Source organism: Rhinopithecus roxellana, chromosome 20 (genome assembly GCF_007565055.1).
Source record: "Rhinopithecus roxellana isolate Shanxi Qingling chromosome 20, ASM756505v1, whole genome shotgun sequence".
NCBI classification, from domain to species: Eukaryota; Metazoa; Chordata; class Mammalia; order Primates; family Cercopithecidae; genus Rhinopithecus; species Rhinopithecus roxellana.
The window spans coordinates 49972957-49995991 of record NC_044568.1 but is presented as its reverse complement, the minus strand read 5'-3'; the positions used below and the strand labels follow the sequence as shown (position 1 = coordinate 49995991).

Here is a 23035-nt window from a genome sequence, read left to right as displayed (position 1 = left end):
AACTCTCTGAGGCTCAATTTCTTCATCTGTTCAACGGGACTAGAGAATATCCTTTCTCCGGGGCTGTGCAGGAGTCGCGATGAGATCACACATGAAAAGTGCTTGCCTCCACACCTGGCATTCAGGAAGTGCCTAAGAAATGTGAGTTCTCATGTCCTAGCCCTGTGCAGGCAGGGGCTGGAGATCCAGTGGTGGAGACTCAGGATCCGCTATAGTGGCCAGTCTCAACTCAGGGTCCCCAAGAGCATTAAGGGGACTCAGCCCTTGTGGCTCAGTGTGGGCTACAGAGGACACTAGCAACCACGCTCCCCTGTGACATGGGCCCCAGCAGGGAACAGGCAAGGTGGTTTGGGGGCACACAGCTTGAACACCTCACACAGACTTTGAGAGGTGCAGTGTGGGGAGACGGCATCACAGAAGGCTTCCAGGAGGAAGTGGCATTGATACGAATTCCCAGCTCTGGACTGCCAAATAATTTGAGAGAGGAGAAAAGGCCAGCTAGTTTTGTTGACTTATGCAGAAAGGATAGCTAGCTAGTCCTTTCACCCTAGGACTTTCTTTTCTCTTTTCTTTTCTTTCTTTCATTCATTCATTTGCCATGTCTGGGTTCCTTCCTTCTTGGATAAAGTCTGTTTTGGGGGCCCTGGGTGGCAAACACACAATCAGTTGTGCCCAAGGAAGCACGCCTCTCCTGGAGCAAGAATTCTATGCGCTCTTCAAATCTCCATTCTCTACCGTGTTCTGAGGCAGCTACTGCGCAAGAATTCATGGAATGCCAAGAAAAGCATCACAAACCACCCTGCCATGGAAGCAAGTCTCCCATGCCCACCTGCAGGCTTCCAGAACCACAACAGCTGCCAATCGAGAGGTGGCCTATTGCTGACTTGTAACAGGTGCTTGGTAAATATTTACTGGCTAGACCGATGGAATAATGAACGGACACTCAAATACAGTATTTTATTCAGCAACCTGAGGAGGCAGAGGAGGCACTTGTGCAATCTGTTTCATAGGAAAGATGTGAGGCTCAGAGAACACAAGTGCCTTGTTCAAGGCTTTTACAGCCGATCAAGTGGCAGAGGGGCCACAAGTCTTTTGAGTTGAGTCTGGTTCAAAGGCTTCTCCTAATCCAGTGTCAGCTCAATGACAGTGAAACAGCCCAGGACACTGAGTCTATGTCATTGCTGGAGGCACTGAGGATTTCCTTCCATGACTTGGCTGTCATGAGAAACAACACTGTAACAGGAGGCAAGACCTCCCAAGGATGTGTACCCTAAGTCCAGGGCTAAGAACCTGGGGGCAGGGGTTGCTTTCCTGATCCGAGATGACCTCTTGTTCAGGGCTCAAAAGTGGAAGAAGCGTAATTCTGTGGAGAGAGGATGTGAGATCTGACCCCACAGTCTCAGCCTGCCAGAGCCCTATTTTTGGGGCTGATAGGGTTGGCTGTGTCCCCACCCAAATCTTAAATGGTAGCTCCCATAATTCCCATGTGTTGTGGGAGGAACCTGATGGGAGGTAATTGAATCATGGGGGCGAGTTCTTCCCTTGCTGTTCTCCTGATAGTGAATAAGTCTCATGAGATCTGATGGTTTTATAAAGAGGAGTTTCCCTGCACAAGCTCTTTCTCTTGCCTGCCACAATATAAGATTTTGCCTTCCACCATGATTTTGAGGCCTCCCCAGCCACATGGAACTGTGAGTCCATTAAACATATTTTTCTTTATAAATTACCCAGTCTCAGGTAAGTCTTTATCAGCAGCATGAGAACAGACTAATACAGGGGGGCCTACCTTCCCCTCAAGTCTCTGGCAATTTCAGTTCAGTACTGAGAGATGCTTCTACTTCCATTCTCCTTGCTCAAAGCAAACACACAGATCCTCTAAATCCAGCACTTTTAGGAATTACAACTTGGCCTATGAGCAGATTAACCTTTTTGCTTACAGCAAGAGGTCCCCTGTTGGTCTTGTGAGTGTTTTAGACTAGCAACACCTCTTCCTACCTGAGGGTCTTTGCACACGATGCTCCCTTGACCTGGAATGTTCCCCTTCAGCCTTTCCTCTAGTTAACTTTTACCACCCTTCATCTCTTGGCTCAACTATAAAACACAACTGTGTATCTCCCCAGAATTGCTGTTGCAATTTTACATGTGAATTTTTTTTTTTTTTTTTTTTTTGAGATGGAGTCTCACTCTGTCATCCAGGCTGGAGTGCGATGGTGCAACCTCAGCTCACTGCAAGCTCCTTCTCTCGGGCTAAAGTGATTCTCATGCCTCAGCCTCCTGAGTAGCTGCGACCCAGCTAATTTCTGTATTTTTAGTAGAGAGGGGGTTTCACCATGTTGGCTAGGCTGGTTTTAAACTCCTGACCTCAAGATCCACCTGCCTCCCACAGTGCTGGGATTACAGGCATGAGCCACCACACCTGGCCTACATGCACATTTTAATGATCATTTGTCCCTGTGTTTCACTACCCACCTTAAACAGGCTGCAAGCTCCCTGAGGACAGGGATTCTGTCTGCTTTCCTCCCAAATGAATCCATCCAAACTAGTTCCTGGCACAGACAGGGGATGCTCGATGACTAATTGTTGAATGAGGGTATACTGAAGGGAGCTGGAGACAGTTTCAGGTCCCAGGTGGTAGATGCCATGCTGAGAACACCAACTCCACAGAGACTCTAGATGCCCATTTCCATCACTTTGCTTGGTGCACACAGGCCTCTGTAGAGACCCCAGGATGAAGGGAGGTTGAGCCACTGAGTCTATAAGCAACCACGTTATCTTCTTTCCCAGTGATGGCAAGACTGAGGCTTATGATATGCCAAGCATGAGATAGTCAAAGATGAGTATGATCAGGCCCTTGGCATGTCTTTCCCTACCATCTAAACTAATGTCAGGCACAAAGTAGCCTCTCGATAAATATTAAATGAATAAATGAACTCAGCATATCCAAAGACTAGGAACTGTTCCATTTGTGAGCAGTTTAATTCTTTTCTTTTTTTTTTCTTCTTTTTTTTTTTTTTGAGACGGAGTCTCGCTCTGTCACCCAGGCCGGAGTACAGTGGCCGGATCTCACTGCAAGCTCCGCCTCCTGGGTTCACGCCATTCTCCTGCCTCAGCCTCCCGAGTAGCTGGGACTACAGGTGCCCGCCACCTCGCCCGGCTAGTTTTTTGTATTATTTTAGTAGAGACGGGGTTTCACCGGGTTAGCCAGGATGGTCTCGATCTCCTGACCTCGTGATCCGCCCGTCTAGGCCTCCCAAAGTGCTGGGATTACAGGCTTGAGCCACCGCGCCCGGCCACGAGCAGTTTAATTCTTAGTAAGTTCTTCCACAATGAGACCAAATCTATTTCTGTTCCTTCTCTATGCACTTAAGTAGTTTTTTTGTTTGTTTGTTTGTTCTGAGATAAAGTTTTGCTGTGCCACCCAGGTTGGAGTGCAGTGGTGTGATCTCAGCTCACTGCAACCTCCACCTCCTGGGTTGAAGCAATTCTCATGCCTCAGCCTCTTGAGTAGCTGGGATTAGACATGCGCCACCACACCTGCCTAACTTCTATTTTGTTTTGTTTTAGTAGAGATGGTGTTTCTCCATGTTGGCCAGGCTGGTCTAGAACTCCTGGCCTCAAGTACTCCACCCACCTTGGCCTCCCAAGGTGCTGAGATTACAGGTGTGAGCCACCACACATGGCCTGTAGGCACCTATCCAAATGGTCCCCACCTCACCTGTCCTCTCACCCTACTCTATGTCTTCAAATAAATCATTTGAGTCATATCCAAACATTAGATTGCAGATGTGACTATTCACTTATCACCTCTGGTCTCTGCTATTCAGGTAGAAGCTCCCCGAGGGTACAGTCATCTAGATGCACAATTGATTCCCAGAACCAATGGACATGGTACCCAAGTGGGACGAGGTGTTCTCTGCTCTTGTTCACTGCTCTAACCCCAGGTCCTAGAACAAGGATTGGCAAACCACAATCTGTAGCTGTCTATTTTGGCATGGCCCTTGAGCTAAGAATGGTTTTTACATTCTTAAGTGGGTAGAAAACAAATCAGAAGTAGAACAGCATTTCACAAGTGAAAATTATGTGAAACCCACATTTCGGGGACCATAATGACTTTAACTGAAGCATGCCCACGATGGTCATTTTTTGATGTGTGTTTATGGCAGTTTTCGCGCTACAACAGTAGAGCTGAATAGCTGAGACAGAGACCATGCATTTTATAAAGTCCCAAATATTTATGATCTGGCCTTTTACAGAAACCATGTGTGTGAGGCCCTGTCCTGCAGCATAGCCTTGAACGTGGTGGCTGACCAATGAATGGGTCTGCTGATTTTCTCTGGATTTGCCAGTCTCTTGCCTTTCCCTAGCAAGCCCAAGGAAGACCTTTGGGACTAGTTTTGTCCAACTCCAGTGAACTGTTGTTACTGGATACCTCTTCCTTCCTGGGCTCCCCAGAAGGAGATGCCAAAGGGCCCAGTTGGAACTGCAAGGGTGGCCTTGGGAAAGTGAAAATTATGTGAAACCCACATTTCGGTGACCATAAATGACTTTCACTGAAGCATGTCCACGATGGTCATTTGTTGATGTGTGTTTATGGCAGCTTTCACGCTACAACAGTAGAGGTGAATAGCTCTACCCCACCCACTTGGCCAAGCTGTTCCGAGTCAATGTGGCTTCATCACATCACTCTCATTAGCGTGGTACCTTTTAACTTTTCACAGTTATTCCCTCATTTTCTCATCACTGGTGATACAGCAAAGGACCTGGGAGAAACTAGTATCTCTGGCTGACAAATGGGGAAACTGAGGTACTTACCTGGGGCCACTTGTGACACCCCCAGTTCTATTTTCCCTCCATTGCGGCTGTCAGTCATGCTTTCTAGAAGCTGGCTACTCATGCTGTGTAGTTACCCCACCGCCCCCAGGGCAGGAGGGATATAGAAGAGACTGCCCTTAAGCAGCTGGCAGTACCATCTGCCAGTCTCTCTCTGCAGCGAGTGGCCAGCCTTCCCCCAAACATCCCCATTCCAAAAATCCATTCCTGCAAAGACTGATGGGTAAAGACAGTTTGTTGCAGCCACAAAGAATCCCCTTCTGTTCATCCTTATCCCTATCAACTGCGCCAGGTTCCCCAGTCATGTGCAACTTCCTTTGCCCATCACCCATTGGAGAACTGCCACCTTCACTCAGATGCCCAGACCTGGGTTCCCCGCTCAGGTTCAGCCCACCCTGCTCCCAGCCAATCACCTTCCCTGGAACTTCTCACATTTTTCATTTCTAATTCTTCACCCAGATGTCTAGACTGCAGACCCACAGGTCACTTACAGCATCTATGTGGTGGCTTAACAAGACCTAGCAAAGGGGAAGAAATGCAGGAGCAACCCAAGGAGCCAGCAAGACCTTTCTTGGGACATTTTAACTCAAGACACAGGGCAGCTGGTGGCCGTGAGGGCCACTGCACTGAGGGTGCTTGCTGACATGCAAGTGTTCAAAATGTAATGAGGCAGAAAAAACTGTGTCACCTGGCAGCTAGTGCTTTGACAATGAAAGGGGCAGAGGTACGCCCTTCACCCAGGATCCATGTGTTCCCTGTGACCAGGGCTTCTGGGGAAGAGGTGGTCCCAGAAGGCTTCCCAGAGGAAGCGCATTCAGGATGGGATCTCGAGAGGCAAGAGGTAACAGCCAAAGTGGGGTGAGTGGGAGTTGCGGGGACAGGGAGGGGGCTGGGGAGAACTGGAAGCTACTGGGGCTGTGTCTGAAGAGCAGACCCAGCAAGATGTGGCTGAGCAATGGCTGACACCATCAAAGCAACCTTTTCCTCTCCTTTCCTCTTCTTGTCGCCCCTTCATTTATACAACTCCTCCATCGCCACTATTAGGTTGATGCAAAAGTAATTGTGGGAAAAAAAAAAAGAAAAAGAAAGTAATTACAGTAATACTAACAAGCCAAGCATATCCACTTAACTTCCCCAATGCACTCAGCATTTTATATGCGTTGTCTCATTTTAGCCAACCACCCTATAAAGATAGAAGACGAGTTTTTGTGTCCATTTTACTGTGGATACCGAGTCACTGAGAGGTTAGGGTTCTGTCACAAGTAATGGCAGAGCCAGGAATTAAACCCCCTTGTCCAAGCTGTTCGTGACCTTCAATCTGACCTGGTTCATTCCCCTGAAACACTAGGAGCTCCAGTTGAATGACCAGAGACCCTAGGGTGTGTGGCTAGAAACAAGTTTCTCTGAGGCCATCCCTGGGGGCTGGTGTGGCAGAGCCCCTTCCCCAAACCTCACTGCATCTCCCTCTGCATGGCTGCCAGTGGACAGGGATGTTCCTGAAAAGGGATGGAGCTAGGGCTTCCTTCTAAATCCCTCTTCTTTGGAGAGCAAAGGAGAAAAGTCATGAGAGCAAGGAATGCCTCACAGAAATCAAACCATCCCCTAGGCTTCTGGACTCGACATTTTCCCTAGTGGTGGTGGGGCGAGGGGACAGACAGCGTGAGGGACGGGAGGAGTGGGGGCCCTTTACCGAAGTCAACATTTAAAATCTATTTCTCTTCCCCTGAATTTTTCAGACTTGAAGCCATGAGGAAATGTTTCCTTAATTATATTCAACTTCCGGCATACTCTTGGCTGCAGTTTGGGTGATGTTGCGTTAAGCAAAACGAGAAACACAGGGCATCCATCTGTGCGTACGCACATATGTATATGAATAGTTACTCATATATTAAATTTCCCTCCACCCCTGTCTCCATCTCCACATTTAGCAAAGAAATAAAAGGACCACTGGGCTGAGGCTCAAATCCCTCCTAAGCAGAGGGAAATCCGGGTGTCATGGTTTCCAGAAAGGGAACACAGTCTCCGTATGGGGTGTAATTACATCTTAGCTTTCTGCAGAAGAATAGTTTATGGCTTAAATGCTATTAATTGTAAGCCGTTTTGTTCCATGGGAAGTTGTTCATTGATAACTACCCAATTAGGGTTATTTTGCAATTAGTCTATTCACAGTAAATTTATTGCAAAAGGGGGAGTCTGTGGTGTAGCAAATTAAAGCATCGCTGAGGCTGGGTGTGCAATGGCTTTTAAATGCCAATCTTATTAACCAGCTCACAGGTCCTGGGTGGGTGTATCATCCTGGCCAGTGCAGGACAATCCCCAGCAAACTCACACTGCAAAGCCATTCGGAGATAACCTCAGCGTGACCAGGAGAAGTGCAGGAACCCCTGGCCTAAGATGCCGAGGTTTTGATTTTTCTGAAAAATTGTGGAGCAGTCATAAAGCAAATAGGGATGCAATGTACACTAGCACTACCAAGTACAGTTCTCAGCTGTGAACTAGGCCCTTGGAAACCCTCTAAGCTAAGTGTGATGATGCTTATCTCCCCTTTGCAGATGGAGAAACCGAGGCACAGAGAGGTCAAGCAACTTGCCCAAAGTCCTACAGCTTGTGCACGGGACATCTGGGATTCGGATCCAAGTGGTCTGGCTCCACCACCCCAGGCTCTTAACCATGGACAGCACCAGCCCCCCTTGTTTCCCAATAATGCCCTGCCTTCTCCCTTGCAACTCACTCTACTGGCACCAGAGAGAGAGAGAGGGAGACCACCTACAGGTGGAAGAACAGCTCTGGGGCTTGACAATTTTAGATAAAGTGACTCTTTTTGCCTCCCCAAGAGGGACAGGCTTATGGAAAAGGATGCAGGCTCTGTAACATGAGTTCCAATACCAGTTCTGTCATTTGCTGGCCATGTGTTTCTCGCCAAGGACTCCCCTTCCTTGAGCCTCAATTTCCTCACTGACAAAAAGGGTTCATGATAGACTTAGCCTGTAGGGCTGGTGTGGGGACACAGGGTGATAAGGCAGTCTTGCATACATTAGCACAGATGACCCTTGAACAACACAGGTTTGAACTCTACGGGTCCATTTATACACAGATTTTCTTCCCTCCTGCCATCCCTGAGACAGCAATAATACCAACCTCTCCTCCTTCTTCTCCTCAACTCAACATAAAGACAAGGATGAAGGCCTTTACGATGATCCACTCCCACTTAGAGAACAGTAAACATACTTTCTCCTCCTTATGATTTTCTTAACTTCTTTTCTCTAGCTTACTTACATTTATTTATTTATAATTTTTTTTGGACAGAGTCTAGCTCTGTTGCCCAGGCTGGAGTACAGTGGCACAATCTCAGCTCACTGCAGCCTCCACCTCCCGAGCTTAAACGATTCTCCTGCCTCAGCCTCCCGAGTAGCTGGGATTACAGGCATACACCACCCCACCTGGCTAATTTTTGTATTTTAAGTAGAGACAGGGTTTTACCATGTTGCCCAGGCTGGTCTTGAACTGATGACCTTGGATGATCCACCTGCCTCGGCCTCTCAAAGTGCTGGGATTATAGGCATGAGCCATCGTGCCTGGCCTAGACAGTATATAATGCAAGTAACATATAAAATATGTGTTTATCAACTGTTTATGTTACCAGTAAGCTTTCGGTCAGTAGTAGGCTATTATCAGTTAAGGTTTTGGGGGAGTCAAAAGTTGTGCTCTATTTTTTGACTGCAAGGAGGTTGGCACCTGTAACCCCAGAATTCTTCAAGAGCCAACTATAGACAGTGATAGCATTTTGTAGGGATAAGAAAACTAAAGCCCAAGGGCCAAATCCAGCCCATGGCCTATTCTTTTTTTTTTTTTTTTTTTTTGTTTCAGATGGAGTCTTGCTCTGTCTCCCAGGCTGGAGTGCAGTGGCGCGATCTCAGCTCACGGCAACCTCTGTCCCTTGGGTTCAAGCAATTCTCCCGCCTCAGCTTCCAGAGTAGCTGGGATGACAGGTGCACGACACCATACGCAGCTAATTTTTTTGTATTTTCAGTAGAGATGAGGTTTCGCCATGTTGGCCAAGCTGGTCTTGAACTCCTGACCTCAAATGATCTGCCTGCCTCAGTTTCCCAAAGTGCTGGGATTACAGGCGTGAACCACCACGCCCGGCTGGCCTATTTTTATAAGTTAGGTTTAATGGGAACATAGTGCATTTGTGTATGTGTAGTCTCTGGCTGCTTCTGCCCTATGACGGATGGCAGACTTGAATAGGTGTGACAAAGACTGGCCCCCAAATCCTCAAATACTTAAGATCTTGCCCTTCCCAGAACAAACGTGCTGTCCCTGATATACAGAAAGAGCTCAATATTATCCTCATGGAATGGCATTCAACTCAGGCCTCCAAAACTTCTCCGCCAGGCACAGGTTAACAAAAGATTCTGGAAACGCTGCACTCCACTTAATTATTGCTACACTCTATGTGCCAAAGCTAATCAAGAATATAGACAGGAACCACCTGGACCACTTAGACAAGGCTGAAACTGCAAGGGAGAAAGGAAGCTTTCCTTTCTAAATCTTTCTATTTGAAAGTATTGTGTAGGCCAGGCACTGTGGTCCAGGCCTGTAATCCCAGCTACTCTGGGAGGCCAAGGTGTGTGGATCATTTGAGGTCAGGAGTTTGAGACCTATGTGGCCAATACGGTGAAAACCCACCTCTACTAAAAATACAACAATTATCCAGGCGTGGTGGCAGGCACCTATAATCTCAGCTACTCGGGAGGCTGAGGCAGGAGAATCACCTGAACTTGAGAGGTGAAGGTTGCAGTGATCTAAGATGGTGCCACTGCACTCCAGCCTGGGCGACAGAGTGAGACTGTCAAAAACAACAACAACAACAACAAAAACACACACACACACAAAAACCAGATATAAAACAAAAGTACTGCATAGACACATGTTTGCTACTAGAAACTAAAATAATATAGATGCACTTGTTAAAGCTGTCCCTGCTGCCATCCCATCCCTGCAGATAGGGGCCACAAGGAAGGCTTGCTGTCTGTCCATCCAGCCCTCTTTCTGTGTACTTAGTGTATATGGCCACCTCCTATCTGATCTAAATCCTCTATTCTGTGACCAGTGCTAAACACAGAGGCACACATTTAAAATGAAAACCACCTCTAATGAACTGGGTAACCTGGCATAGGTCTCTTCCCCTCTATGAGCCTCATGTCCTTATCTGTCCAGGGAATCGAATGAAGAGTTCTCTAAGAGGTCTTTCTAGGCTACTTTTCTGGGGAGCCATTCTCATGTTGCACTTCCTTTCTGCATCAAGAGAGTTGTGTGAACTGAGCATCTGCCTTCTCAGGAGGACACCAGGCAAAGCCTTGTGTAGCTCCTGGATGCACCAATGCTGGGGGAACGGAAAGCCCTTACTCCTCAATTCTGCAGCTGGCTTGATTCTCTGACTCTATGCCTTGACATTGAGCAGCACCTCAGTGGATCCCTTCCAGCTGTATCTGTTGACCCTGACACCTCCCCAAACTCCATCTAGCTTGACTCTGACATGCCCCCAACCCCATTGGAGCCCCCAGAACTCTCTGTTGCCTCCTTGCTGGCCTCCATGCTCAGTTAAGGGTCTTTTACCTTCGGCGATAACAAAAGCAGGTGTTGGCATTTGGATTTAGAAGCAACAAGGGAGTATTGTGAACCTTTGGCCACTTCGTGAGTGACAGCTGGGCTGGCTTTGCAGTGTGGCCCAGTGAGAAGGAGGGATGGCCAGGAGTAAAGAGTGAAGTAGGCTCCCAGGGATGGTGGAGCAAAAAGACCCCTAGAATACAAGCTGCTCCCTGGACAGATAAGAAATCCAGGACCTGAGAGCAGAAAGGACTCTCCCTATTAGCTGGTAGCCGAGCTTGAATGAAATCCACACCCGTTTATTTCAAATGCATTCCTCTCTATTTGTTGCTAGTGGCACCAACTCTTTGTGGGAAGGTGCCTTTTGGATGCTGTCACCCTCTCCACAGAGAAAACCACTGAGCAAACGAATTCACAAACGTTTTGAGAAGTAATATCTTCTTCGAGGAAATAATAAAATTTGAGAATGTTCCCAGAGGCTGGATTATCGTAAGCTAAGGTGGCAGGGGCTAGTGGGAGGGAAGGGGGCATGCCCTAAACAACAGTGACCACGAGTCAATAACCAGCGACCACGTGGCTGGCTCATGGGTACATTGGAGTTCTGTCTACTCTGAGTGGGTCTGAAATTTCCTGCCATAACAGTAAGCTAATAAGGTCACTTAAAGGCCATGTGACCTTGGGAGAGGGATTTTACATCTCTTATCTGAAAAAAATTGGGCTCATGACATCAGCATCAGCCTCACAGAGTGCTGGATGTCATTAACACATTGACTGCACAGAGCCTGGTGTGGTGTCCAGCATACAGCGAAACCTCACTAGCCACCTGCGGCTGCTGTCATTCCCCTTCCCAGGGCACTAGAGAAGGGGAAAATCACCACCAAGAAATATACATCAATGACATGATTACACATGTGCTAGTGAAACTGGTCTCCCCATCTTCAGAGGGCCCCTCCTCTCTGCCTGTGAATTTCTGGATCAGAGCTCTGATCCCTCCCTATGTCTCAGCAAGAGAGCTGGTTCATCACCAGGTCATCAGCACATAGAAGAGTGCCAGTGAGGGGAAAGAGGGAGGGTAAAAGGAAAAGAGCAAGGAAACGTGAAAGGAAGGAAAGAAGGAAGGGAGGGAGGGAGGGGAAGAAAAGAGGGAAGGAGGAGAGAAAAATTAGGAAAGAAGAGAGAAAAAAGCAGGAAGGAATGTAATAAGGGAAGAAAGAAAATAGGAAGAAAAGAAAGGAGAGAAAATTAAAATAAGGAAGAAAGGAAATAGGAAAGAAGGAAGGGGGAAGAGAGGAAAACAAGGAAGGGAATGAGAAGAGAGAAGGAAGAAAAGGAAAGGAAGAAAGAAAGCAGGAAGAAAATAAAGGAAGGGAGGTAAAAGGATAATGAAAATAAAGGGATGGGAAGGAAAGAAGAAGGGAAATAAGAAGCAAATGAGGAAGAAAAAGAAGAGGGAAAGAAATTTTCAATAAAGAAAAATGGACAGAGAAGTTAATGCAACCAATTGGAAACCTCTCAAATCATAATCAATTACAGTAATATTCACGTCAATTCTAATCCCAGTATTCTGCTGAAAGAGAAACCAAACCATATCAATACAGCTCCCTTGGCTCCTGCAAACGTCACATCAGCTCCCGATTTCACTATAATTTCATCCTTTGCCATAAACGCAATGGGTTAAAGCACCTACAAAAGGTAACCTGATTTTACAAAATTTTTCTGATACAAGACTTCAACATTCAGGGAGTACTAGAACACATCAGATCTCGCGTGCTCATCCGGGGTTTGGAAAACAGGGCAGCCTTTCTCAGGAGCTCTGAGAAGGTGAGCAGAATGGGGCTGGGCAGGAGGAGGAAGTGGCCAGGAGATCTCTCTCTGAGCCACTGGGGCTAGAACTTACCCTCCAGGGGGCAGAACCGAGTCACCTTCTCAGGCATCAGCAGCCCTAACTTGTGGCGGCAGTAGGTCTCCCCAATCTCCTGGCGGCAGTGCTTGGACTTAGCACGGGACAGGGCAGAGATGGCCTCCTTGCCCGAGATGTCACACTTGGGGGGCTGGTCATACTTGGTCTCGGGGGAGCTGCCCCCAGTTTTCCTGGCATGAGGCAGTCTGGACACATCCTTCCCATGGCTGCTATTGGCTGCGGCTCTGTCCCCGGGAGGCAGCACCTCACCGGGGCCTTTCCCAGGGAATGCATGTCCTTTTCCTTTCTCCTGCTGTTCCAGCTTCCTTTTCAAAAGCTCCTTCTGTCTACTCAGTGGCTTCTTCACCAACTCAGGCTCGTGCTTCTGCTTTTGAGTCCTGGGTGCGAAGTTGCTGTTGTCGACATTCTCAAAGTCTTTGGGGACAGAGTTCTCGTTGTTGCTGTCTGTTCGCACTTTCTCTTTTGGCCGGTGAGAAAAGTAGCCATCCTGGAGAAGAGGGGAGAGAAAGAGAAGAGAAACTTGACTGAGCAATCACGTTAAGCAGACTGGCCTTAGGAGAGTGAGTCATAAGCACATGGAAGCCTGGGCCGTAGTTTCAGATCCCACTTTTGCTACTGGTTTAAGCTCTGGTAAGATGTTTCTCTCTGGATCTCAGTTTCCCCATCTGGAAATACGAGATTTCCAACCAGAAACGAAGGCTTTTTCAAGCTCTAAAAGGCCATGACTACAATCCTCAATGTTTCTTATTAACCACACCTTTTCAAGTCAGTTTCTTTCCTTGATTATTTTGCCACTGGGTAACAAACATTGTGTTCCAGCGTCCTGTTTAAATTCCAGCTGAAAGTGCTGTGATGGTTTACTTAAGGGCTGGAAATGATATAATAAAGTTATAAAGGGAAAAATATTGGTAGGATATTATATACATTCCATTGCCTTTAGGACATGCTCATATATCTATGCCCATAAGAGAAATCAGACCGAGCCGTTGTAAATTCTGTGGGAAAGAAACCAGCGGCTTTTTTTTTTTTTTTTCTTTAAGAGGAATGTAGCCCTTGTAGGATAAACCTTACGCTAAGTCCTAGAGCAATGCAAACTTGTGACACTGTTGTGCTTGAGTTTGGCTCTTCATGTGTGTATGTGGAACAGAACTGATGAAGTCACTTGGGGTCGAGACAAAGATCAGGAGTCATTCTGGAGACCATGCGTGGCATGGATGTTTCTAGAAGGGCTGGACCCCAAACTCAGCTCCTCTATAAATGGGTCCTGGTTACTTTGATCAGTTGAATGATCAAACGCATCATTCAACCAATGTCCCAAATTGTTTCTGCAACACGCTGCTTCTGCTTGAAGCTCATTCCCAAGGCCTTAATCTGAAAGCGTATCCAGTGTCCCAGAACATGGCCCCTTGACCTCTAAAACCACATAGAACAGTAATGGCTCCATATACCTGCCCTTGTTGCTATGGAAACACAGGGGCAATGAGCAGCATCCCTGCTAGATTTCCTTTTAAGGAAGGCTGAAATATGCCTTTTACCAGTTCCCAAGGAAAAAGGCATCAGAGCCTGAACAGCAGAACCGCAGTGGTAGCCAAGAGCACCTGACCCTCAGCAAGGCTCCCACCCCAGCAGGTCAGCAAACAACTGTTCGTGTTTCTTATAAATAAAGTTTTATTAAGACACAGCCACATCTGTCCATTTGTGTATTGTCTATGGCTGCTTCCTGATACAATAGCAGAGTGAATAGTTGCAATAGAAACTGTCTGGTCTGAAAAGCCTAAAATATTTCTATCCTAAAATATTTCTACCCTTTAAGAAAATGTATACAGAACCCTGCTCTGCTGGAGTGTGAGTTAAAAGGCTTCCTCCTCTTGGACTTGGTTAATTGTTTCTGTCCTCACCATCCATCCATATATGACTTAGTGATGGCCTGGAAAAGAAGGTGTCCCTAGGACCGGGTGTGGTGGCTCACACCTGTAATCCGAGTACTTTGGGAGGCTGAGGCGGGTGGATCACTTGAGGTCAGGAGCTCGAGACCAGCCTGGCCAACATGGCAAAACCCTGTCTCTACTAATAACTAAAAAAAAAAAAAAAAAAGCTAGGGGTGGTGGTGCACACCTGTAGTCTCAGCTAACTCAGAAAGCTGAGGCAGGAGAATTATTGCTTGAACCTGGGAGGCAGAGGTTGCAGTGAGCTGAGATTGCACCAATGTATTCCAGCTTGGGTGAGAGTTAAATTGTGTCTCAAAGAAAAACAAAACAAAACAAAAAACAAACAAACAACAACAACAAAAAACAAAACAGGTGCCCCTCTAGCCTCTGCTCCATTGTTCCTAGTTGTAAGCATGAATTTCTCCTATTTGGTGGAGGCTCTGACACTAAGACACCTTGTGGCCACTCTGTAAGCTGAGTATGGCTATGACTTTCATTTTGCAGATGGGGAACTAAGCACGCACGAACAAGTGACTTGCCCAGGGTCACCCAGCTAGTTGGTGGTGAAGCTGGAATTCAAACCAGGCGGATCACAGACCCCACACTCTGGGCTACCAGGGACACTATCCACTTCCAAGGAATTGTATGATCCTTATTACACCCACCACCCAAAACCCTTAAGCATTGCAAGCTGACACTGAACTGCAAGATCTGGCCCCTCCCACCCAGCTAAATGAATCTGCTCTAGGTGTGTGACCTCCAAATTGCAATCTTCAGGCCGGCCAGTGGCCTACTGTGTTGCAGAAAGTCATAGGGAGACAGTAAGCAGCGGCCACAAAGCACGTGGAGTTTGAGGCTGCAGGAGCTGGGAGGTTAACAAGGCAGGAAGAAGGAAAGAGATTCAAGAAAAAAAGAGCTGATCCATCCCATGTTGGGTCACAGGGCGGCTACTGGTCGTACACAGGAACTGCTTTTACATCCAGATCTGTAAGTGAGGGCCTTCTGCTTCTGGTCTTTCTTATTCTCCCACAGAGACCTATAAAAAAATCCCCTTCGGTGGGTACCTAGAGTACATTTTTATTCTTGTAACCTAAACAAACACTGCTGATGTTCCTCTTTTCCCGTTTTTCTATCCAGAGGCCCTTGACGAGTCCCAAGCAGCCTCTCAGACACATTTTCTGAGCTCTTACCACCAGCCAGGCACCATAGTAAGTTATTCACAGGTATTACTTAATAGGGTACTGACAATTGGATGTATTCGCCTTGCCATTTTATAGAACAGGGAGCCAACGCTTGTTGTGATACATTCTTCAGTATGGATCACGTGATAGGTGCCATGCTAAGCCCAAAGATGGAGTATCTCACTTAACTTCTGGAAACAAGTTCCAACATAGGCACTTACAGAAAAGGGTGGAAAATAAGGTTGGGGATGTTAAGCCATTTGCACAAATTCATCTTGGGGAGGCGGTGAACCTGCAACTGCCCGATTCTAAAACCTGCTATTGTATCACGCCTCTTGTGTTTTGCTGAGAGGTAAATTGAGAAGCATTGAGCTCCCCTGCAGTGGAATGGGTATCACCCTCTTTGCTCATATTAGCATCTGTCGGGATGAAGCTGATGGGCAGGGGTGGCATTCCATAAAGCTATGAAAAACCATTTCAGTTCCATTCCTTCTAGACAGGTGTTAGAATTGCACGTCCCTATCCCTTGCACATTAGGCACAGACAAGAAACATGGTATGGCCAAGAGCAGTCACTGGAACCCATAAGGTGTCATTCACTGGATACCACAATATCCAACCACCCTCCTGCTGGTGGAGGTCATGCATCCCTGAGTAAGGCCCATGTGAAGCAGAGACTCCACCAACCCTCAGGGTGCAGAAATTGACCCCTGCTTGCTTTGAGTCACTGAGATTTGGGGGATCTGTGTTACTGTAGCATGGTCTAACTCATCCTGATTAATCCAGGAGCCAACCTGATCTCCTTTCTTCCTTTGAGCTGACTTAGGTACAGGAGCCAATTTTTTTCTCCCTCCAACAGACAGAAAAACCTATTTGACGACTCCCATGCTCCAAGAACATAAATTTAAATTCTGTCCCTAAGCCCATTTTCTAGAAGCTTCTAGAAATGTCTAAAGGTCAGGGAGTAAGCCAGAAGAGCTACTGCCCTAATGGACATGTTCATTTTCTCTCTTCAGACATATCCTAAGTGTTATTCTTGGGCTCTTCTCTTTCCTTATTATCAGCAAGGTTCCCCATGACACAAGAGAAAATCTCCACAAACCCCCATTTCAAAAGCTCCTGTTCTCCATCACTTTCTGGCTGAACTTCGCCAAGCAAAACCAGACAGAAAATACTGTGATCATCTCCCTCCACCCCCCATGGTCAATGATGCTAATCTGACAATCAGAGAATGGCCAATTCCTCTGGCTAATGTGTAATACCAGGAAGAGGCACCACCATTGATTCTAACTGGATTCATGATTAATACCCGCTATTTATTCAAGAGAGGCCACCACAATGGCGATGACTAGCTGGTGGTGGCCCTGTGAACTTCTGCCTGGCCCCGGATGCTACTCAGCTGCCACGGGAAATAAAAAGATTCAAGTGTAAGAGGGAAGGAAAATATTTTGTCTTCTGGAATGAAGAGCTCACAGATATTAGATCGCTTCCAGAAAAGTCAGAGAGAGGCGCAGTCAGCAAGAACTGGAGGCCTGAGAATTCCTGTCCCTCGGAGTCACTGCCATTTTCTATAGTGACTGCTGGAGTTCTTTCTAGCTTTCCCCCACCAATTCATTTTTTTCTTTTCTTTTTTTTTGAGATGGAGTTACACTCTTGTCACCTAGACTGGAGTGCAATGGCGTGATCTTGGCTCACGGCAACCTCCGCCTCCTGGGTTCAAGCAATTCTCCTGCCTCAGCCTCCTGAGTAGCTGGGATTACAGGCACCAGCCACCATGCCCGGCTAAGTTTTGTATTTTTAGTAGAGATGCAGCTTCACCACGTTTGCCAGGCTGGTCTTGAACTCCTGACCTCAGGTGATCCACCTACATTGGCCTCCAAAAGTGCTGGGATTACAGGTGTGAGCCACTGTGCCCGGCTCATTTTTTTATTTACTATTTAAATACTTTATTTTACTATGCAACAATATAGTACTATATGCAACATACAGCAAACTGTATATTGTTGCATGCACTACTATACTGTTGACTATAGTACTGCACAGCAGATCTCTATGGCTTCTTCATTGTGCAGGCATGATTGAGACGTTATGCCTGTCCATCAGCAACTCCCCATTCTCCTCCCCAATCCCCCAACCCCTGGCAACCACTATTTCACTCTCTAGTTCCAGGATTCTGACTATTTTCGACAGCTGATAGAAGCGGAATAAATACATGTACTATCTGTCCTTCTGTGACTGATTTATTTCAGTTAGCATAATGTCCTCAAAGTTCATCCATGTTACTGCATGTTGCAGGATGTTCTTCTTTTTGAAGGCTAATATCCATTGTATGTACACGCCACATTTTCTTTATCCAGCCATCCAAGGATGGACGTGACATATGACTTCATGTTCCCCCTAACTCTTCATCTGACTGCCAAGGGGTGAATAGATTTTGGCTTTTCTGTCTTTTCTGTAGAGACTCAAGATCGAGAAAGCCAAACCCAGGATCCCTTCCCTTTACAAAACCAATCTTGGGAGGTCTCCAGGCAGACCCATAGAAAACAATCATCATATGCCCAGCACCAAAGTGGCCCATGATCTGTGTCCTTTGAATCTTCTTGAAAACTCCTTGAAGCAGACAGTATCAGTCCTCCTTAAGGGGAGGAAACTAACACAGAGAGAGGTTAAATAACTTGACTGAGTCCATGCTGCTAGTAAAGAAGTGACTCAAACTCTGTGTCTCAGTTTCCTCATTTAAAACATTGGGATGATAACCCCTTGGTATCCATGGAGATGATAATAATACTCACCTCAGGCCAGGCACGGTAGCTCATGCCTGTAATCCCAGCACTTTGGGAGGCTGAGGTGGTCAAATCATGAGGTCACGAGATCGAGACCATCCTAGCTAACACTGTGAAACCCCGTCTCTACTAAAAATACAAAAAAACAGCCAGGCGTGGTGGTGGGCGCCTGTAGTCCCAGCTACTCAGGAGGCTGAGGCAGGAGAATCACTTGAACCCAGGAGGTGAAGCCTGCAGTGAGCTGAGATCGTGCCACTGCACTGCAGCCTGGGTGACAGAGCGAGACTCTGTCTCAAAACAAACAAAAAAACAGTACCTCACCTCTTGGGTAATTCAATGAGGAAGAGTGTATGTAAAACTACTAGAACATGCGCACCACACAAAGCCGGAAGAAGAATGAGCAGCAAAGCAGACTGGGTATCTCTACCAATTAACACTCTACCCCCTGACAGTCTCCGCCTAGAGGACAGATTGGTTATTACTTCTCAATTGTGATCAAATGGCGTCTTCTCTATCAATCCAACTCTCTCACCTTGAGTTGTTTATGCCAATGCAATCCTGTGACTTACTTTATTTTAATGTGCTTATTACAATGATTGCACATTCATATGTTTGCGTGCAAGCTCCAAAACTCTAATTGCTCTGCTGTTGCCTTACCTCTAAGCTGCTGCTAGAATCCATTTTTATTCTGGAGAAATAATTAAATGCAATAACGTCCTCCGTTTCCATTCAACCTTGGGCATGTTTAGAGCCAATTTCAATCAGGTAGAAATATGCTAAACAATATGGCTCCGAGAGGCAGGTTACCTGACCCACGCTGCTGTTGCAAAGACACGTGGGTCTGTTTCCACTTTTCCCAGGTTCTCTTGGTTCAGGATGAATCTATACTTAGTCTACTGAATCCCAGCTCCTTGCTCCCATTTCTGAGGGGTGGGGGTGGGTTGCTGTGATTTTTAAACTATCCACTTAGAGATAAACCTTTGCTCTTACTGTTTATGTAGAAAGAGCACCAGGCAGGGATGGGGAAGACCTGGGTACTAGTATTGCATTAGCTGGTGTCCAATTTTCTTATCTGTAAAATGATGTATCCCAAATGTGTGTTACTAACCATTCTGAGTTAGTCATTAATCAATGTATGCAATGAACAAATTCTGCCTCTTCAGCTCATTAAAAAAAACAGTTCGATGGACCTTAAGAGACCAGGAACTGAGGAAAAGACAGAAGCTCCAAAGGGTATCCCGTGTCCTCCCAGCCCTATCCCTCCATCATCGTCTATAGTAGCAGACTGAGATTCAGAGGTCTGGACTCAGGAAGAAATGAGTTTGATTCCTCCCTTTTTCATTTGCTGGGGTTCTTCAAGCTGGGACAAAACATTTCTCCTCTCTTTGCCTCAGTTTCCTCAGCCATCCCAAGGAGCCGAAAATGGCACTTACCTCCCAGGGACTGAATTGATCAAGCATAGAAGATAATGCCTGACACGTGCTAAGTGCTTAAGAAACATGTATGTCTTAGGTTCCGTTCCAAGCCTGTTGCATGCACTAACTCATCTCCATGAGGAGCTGATAAAGAAGATGCTATATTTTCTACCCATTTTCCAGATTGGAACATTAAGGTACAGGGAGGTTAAGTGACTAAATCCACACACCTATGAAACAGAGGAGCCAGGACTTGAGCCCAGGCTGCCTAGGTCCGGAGGTCATGCCTTTCAATACCCCACTGCCTCTCCACAGCTATTTGGAATAGGGACAGGGCCAAAGGGAAACCCCAGCCAGGTGCACTGCTCAGACATGAGGGCGTCCGTCCCACCCGCTCATCGTGACCAGTTTACGGCTTCCTTTTGTGCCATGTGCACGCACAGCCGGCTGGGTAGTTGTTTGCTGTTGAACTCAGTGTCTGAGGCTTCGTTCCAATCACCAAGGCTACCAAGGCCACTGGGAGGGACAAACGGGGAGAGGTCTGCACCTGCTTCCAAAAAGACCTCTGTGCCAGGGTAGGCAAATGGTGGAAGCGCAGTGTGCATGGCTGTACCCATTAGGACATGCAATTACCCAGGCTGCCAATGCAAATAGACCTAACAGAGGCCCCTTGCCCAGCTCATTTGCATGCACAAAAGGTGGCTGGGCTGGCCAGCACTTAGAAATCCGTGGACCACGGCTGGACACGGGCAGGCCCTGCTGTAACAGAACCCTAAGTAAAAAGCCCTTTGCAATGTAGCATCATGTTAATGGGATGCAAAACACAGCACAGGCTGACATGGGAAGGAGGGAGTCTGATAGGGCTGAGTTGGAATCCGGTCTCTGCTTCTTAACTCTGAGATGGAGGACAAGAGATTTTACCTCTCAGAGCCTCATTTTTCTCATCTACAAAAGAAGGGGGTAAGAAGACCTACTTTGCAAAGGTAAGGTGGGGATTAACTAATATGTCACACACATATAATGCTATTTAACAAAACAACATTGGGTGAGAGGTTTGATGTATGTTAAGCACTCAAGTGGTAGCAGGATGATATTTCAAGCTAGCGCCGTGTCACCTGATGAGCAGGTCTGAGTCTTTTTGGAAAGGCAGGGTGTTGAGGCACAGTGGGTTGAAATCTGGACCCCGCCCTTTGCTCACTGTGTGGCCCGGGGCACAGTGCCTAACTTTGTCTGCCTCAGTTTCCTTCCCTGTAAAATGGGGACAAAATGCGTACCCAACCTAATGAGGCTGTCATGAGAATTAAAGTCAACACATGTAAAACACTTAGTTTAATATCTAGAACTTAATAAACATTAGGCATAATTTTTTAAAATAGAATTAATGCTTGCAATGGTGATTTAGTAAAGTGGTTCTTAAAGTGTGGTCTGGGAACTGCTGGGTGTCCCTGAGGCCTTCTCAGGGGACCTTTAATGACAAATTATTTTCACCATGATATAAAGATGCTATTTTCTTTTCTTGTTTACTCTCTTATGAGTGTACAGTGGAGTTTTCCAGGGGCTACATAACACGTGATACTGCAACAGAAATCAGAAGCAAATGTGAGAATCTAGCTGTCTTCTATTAAGCCAGGTGTTACAGAGATTTGTGAAAAATGTAAAACGGTGCCTCTCTTCTCCCTAAATTTGTTTTTGTTGGGGAAAATATGCATATTTTTCATAGATATATTTTATATACACAAGTAATAGGTACTATGACTGTTTTTAAGTGAATTAATAAACATTTTAAGAATGCCTTAGTTTCAAAGTTACTATATAGAAGACATGTGATAGAACCTACCTAAACTAAAGCTCTCTGGGGATCCTCAATAACGTTTGAGATATTAGGCAATCCTCAGACCAAGTTTGAAAACTGCTGACATAATACGTAGGTACAATCAGAAATATCTACTGATTATTAAAATTAAAAGTTTAGGATTCTTACTATGCAGCCATAAAAAAGGATGGGTTCATGTCTTTTGTAGGGACATGGATGCAGCTGGAAACCATCATTCTCAGCAAACTATCACAAGAACAGAAAACCAAACACCGCATGTTCTCACTCATAGGCGGGAATTGAACAATGAGATCACTTGGACACAGGAAGGGGAACATCACACACCGGGGCCTGTTGTGGGATGGGGGAAGGGGGGAGGGATAGCATTAGGAGATAAACCTAATGTAAATGACGAGTTAATGGGTGCAGCACACCAACATGGCACATGTATACATATGTAACAAACCTGCACATTGTGCACATGTACCTTAGAACATAAAGTATAATAAAAATAAATATATATATATATATATAAATAAATAAAAAAGAAGTCAAAGTAATAAAGGGCACCTACAAATGTTAAGCATAAAAAAAAAGACTTAAAAAATAAATTAAAAAAAAAAGTTCAGGATTCTTTTATGTTGGCTGTTTTGCTATATATATGCCAAGCCTTTAAATTTGTATTTTACTTCCATACACAATACACACACACACAGAATACATAGAAATTGAAGTTGAGTGACAAGTACTTTTTTTTTTTTTTTTTTTGAGACGGAGTTTCACTCTTTGTCACCCAGGCTGGAGGGCAGTGGCGCAATCTTGGCTCACTGCAACCTTTGCCTCCCGGGTTCAAGCCATTCTCCTGTCTCAGCTTTCCAAGTAGCTGGGATTACAGGTGCCTGCCATGACGTCCAACTAATTTTTGTATTTTTAGTACAGATAGGGTTTCATCATGTTGGCCAGGCTGGTCTCGAACTCCTGACCTCAGGTGATCCACCCACCTTGGCCTCCCAAAGTGCTGGGATTACAGGTGTGAGCCACTGTGCCCCGCCAATAAATACTTTTATATAGAGAGAGGAACCCAGGCCCCTCAAGTCCTGAATCACCCTCAGGGAGGAAGAATGACCTGCTGTCAAGAGTGGGTCCTTGACCAAACTGTAGCCAGCCTCCCCTGCCCCCTTTTTCTACTGGGCCTCAACCTTTACCTATAAAGACTTGAGTGAAACACTAACATCGTTTTTCTTTCTCTATTTATTTTTTTTATTTTTAAGACAGCGTCTCATTTTGTTCCCCAGGCTGGAGTACAGTGATATGATCACGGCTCACTGCAGCCTCAACCTCCTGAGCCCAAGCGATCCTCCTGCCTCAGCCTCCCGAGTAGCTGGGACTACACAGGCTTTCACCACTATACTCAGCTTTTTAAATTTTTTGTAGAGACAGGACCTTGCTATGTTGCCCAGGCTGGTCTCAAACTCCTGGGCTCAGGCAATCCTTGGCTTCCTAAAGTGCTGAGATTACAAGTGTGAGCTACCAAGCCTGGCCTGAAACACTAACA

At 46.2% G+C, this 23035-nt stretch overlaps 1 protein-coding gene across 2 annotated transcripts in view; it reads right to left on the bottom strand.

Annotated features, from left to right (window-relative positions):
* XYLT1 (xylosyltransferase 1) overlaps positions 1-23035 on the bottom strand; it is a 370795-nt gene that overhangs the window by 145434 nt on the left and 202326 nt on the right. For both annotated transcript variants that reach the window (XM_030924432.1, XM_030924433.1), the window contains one exon: positions 12338-12848. In XM_030924432.1, coding sequence (XP_030780292.1) covers positions 12338-12848 — 511 coding nt within the window. The remainder of the gene's footprint in view (positions 1-12337; positions 12849-23035) is intronic.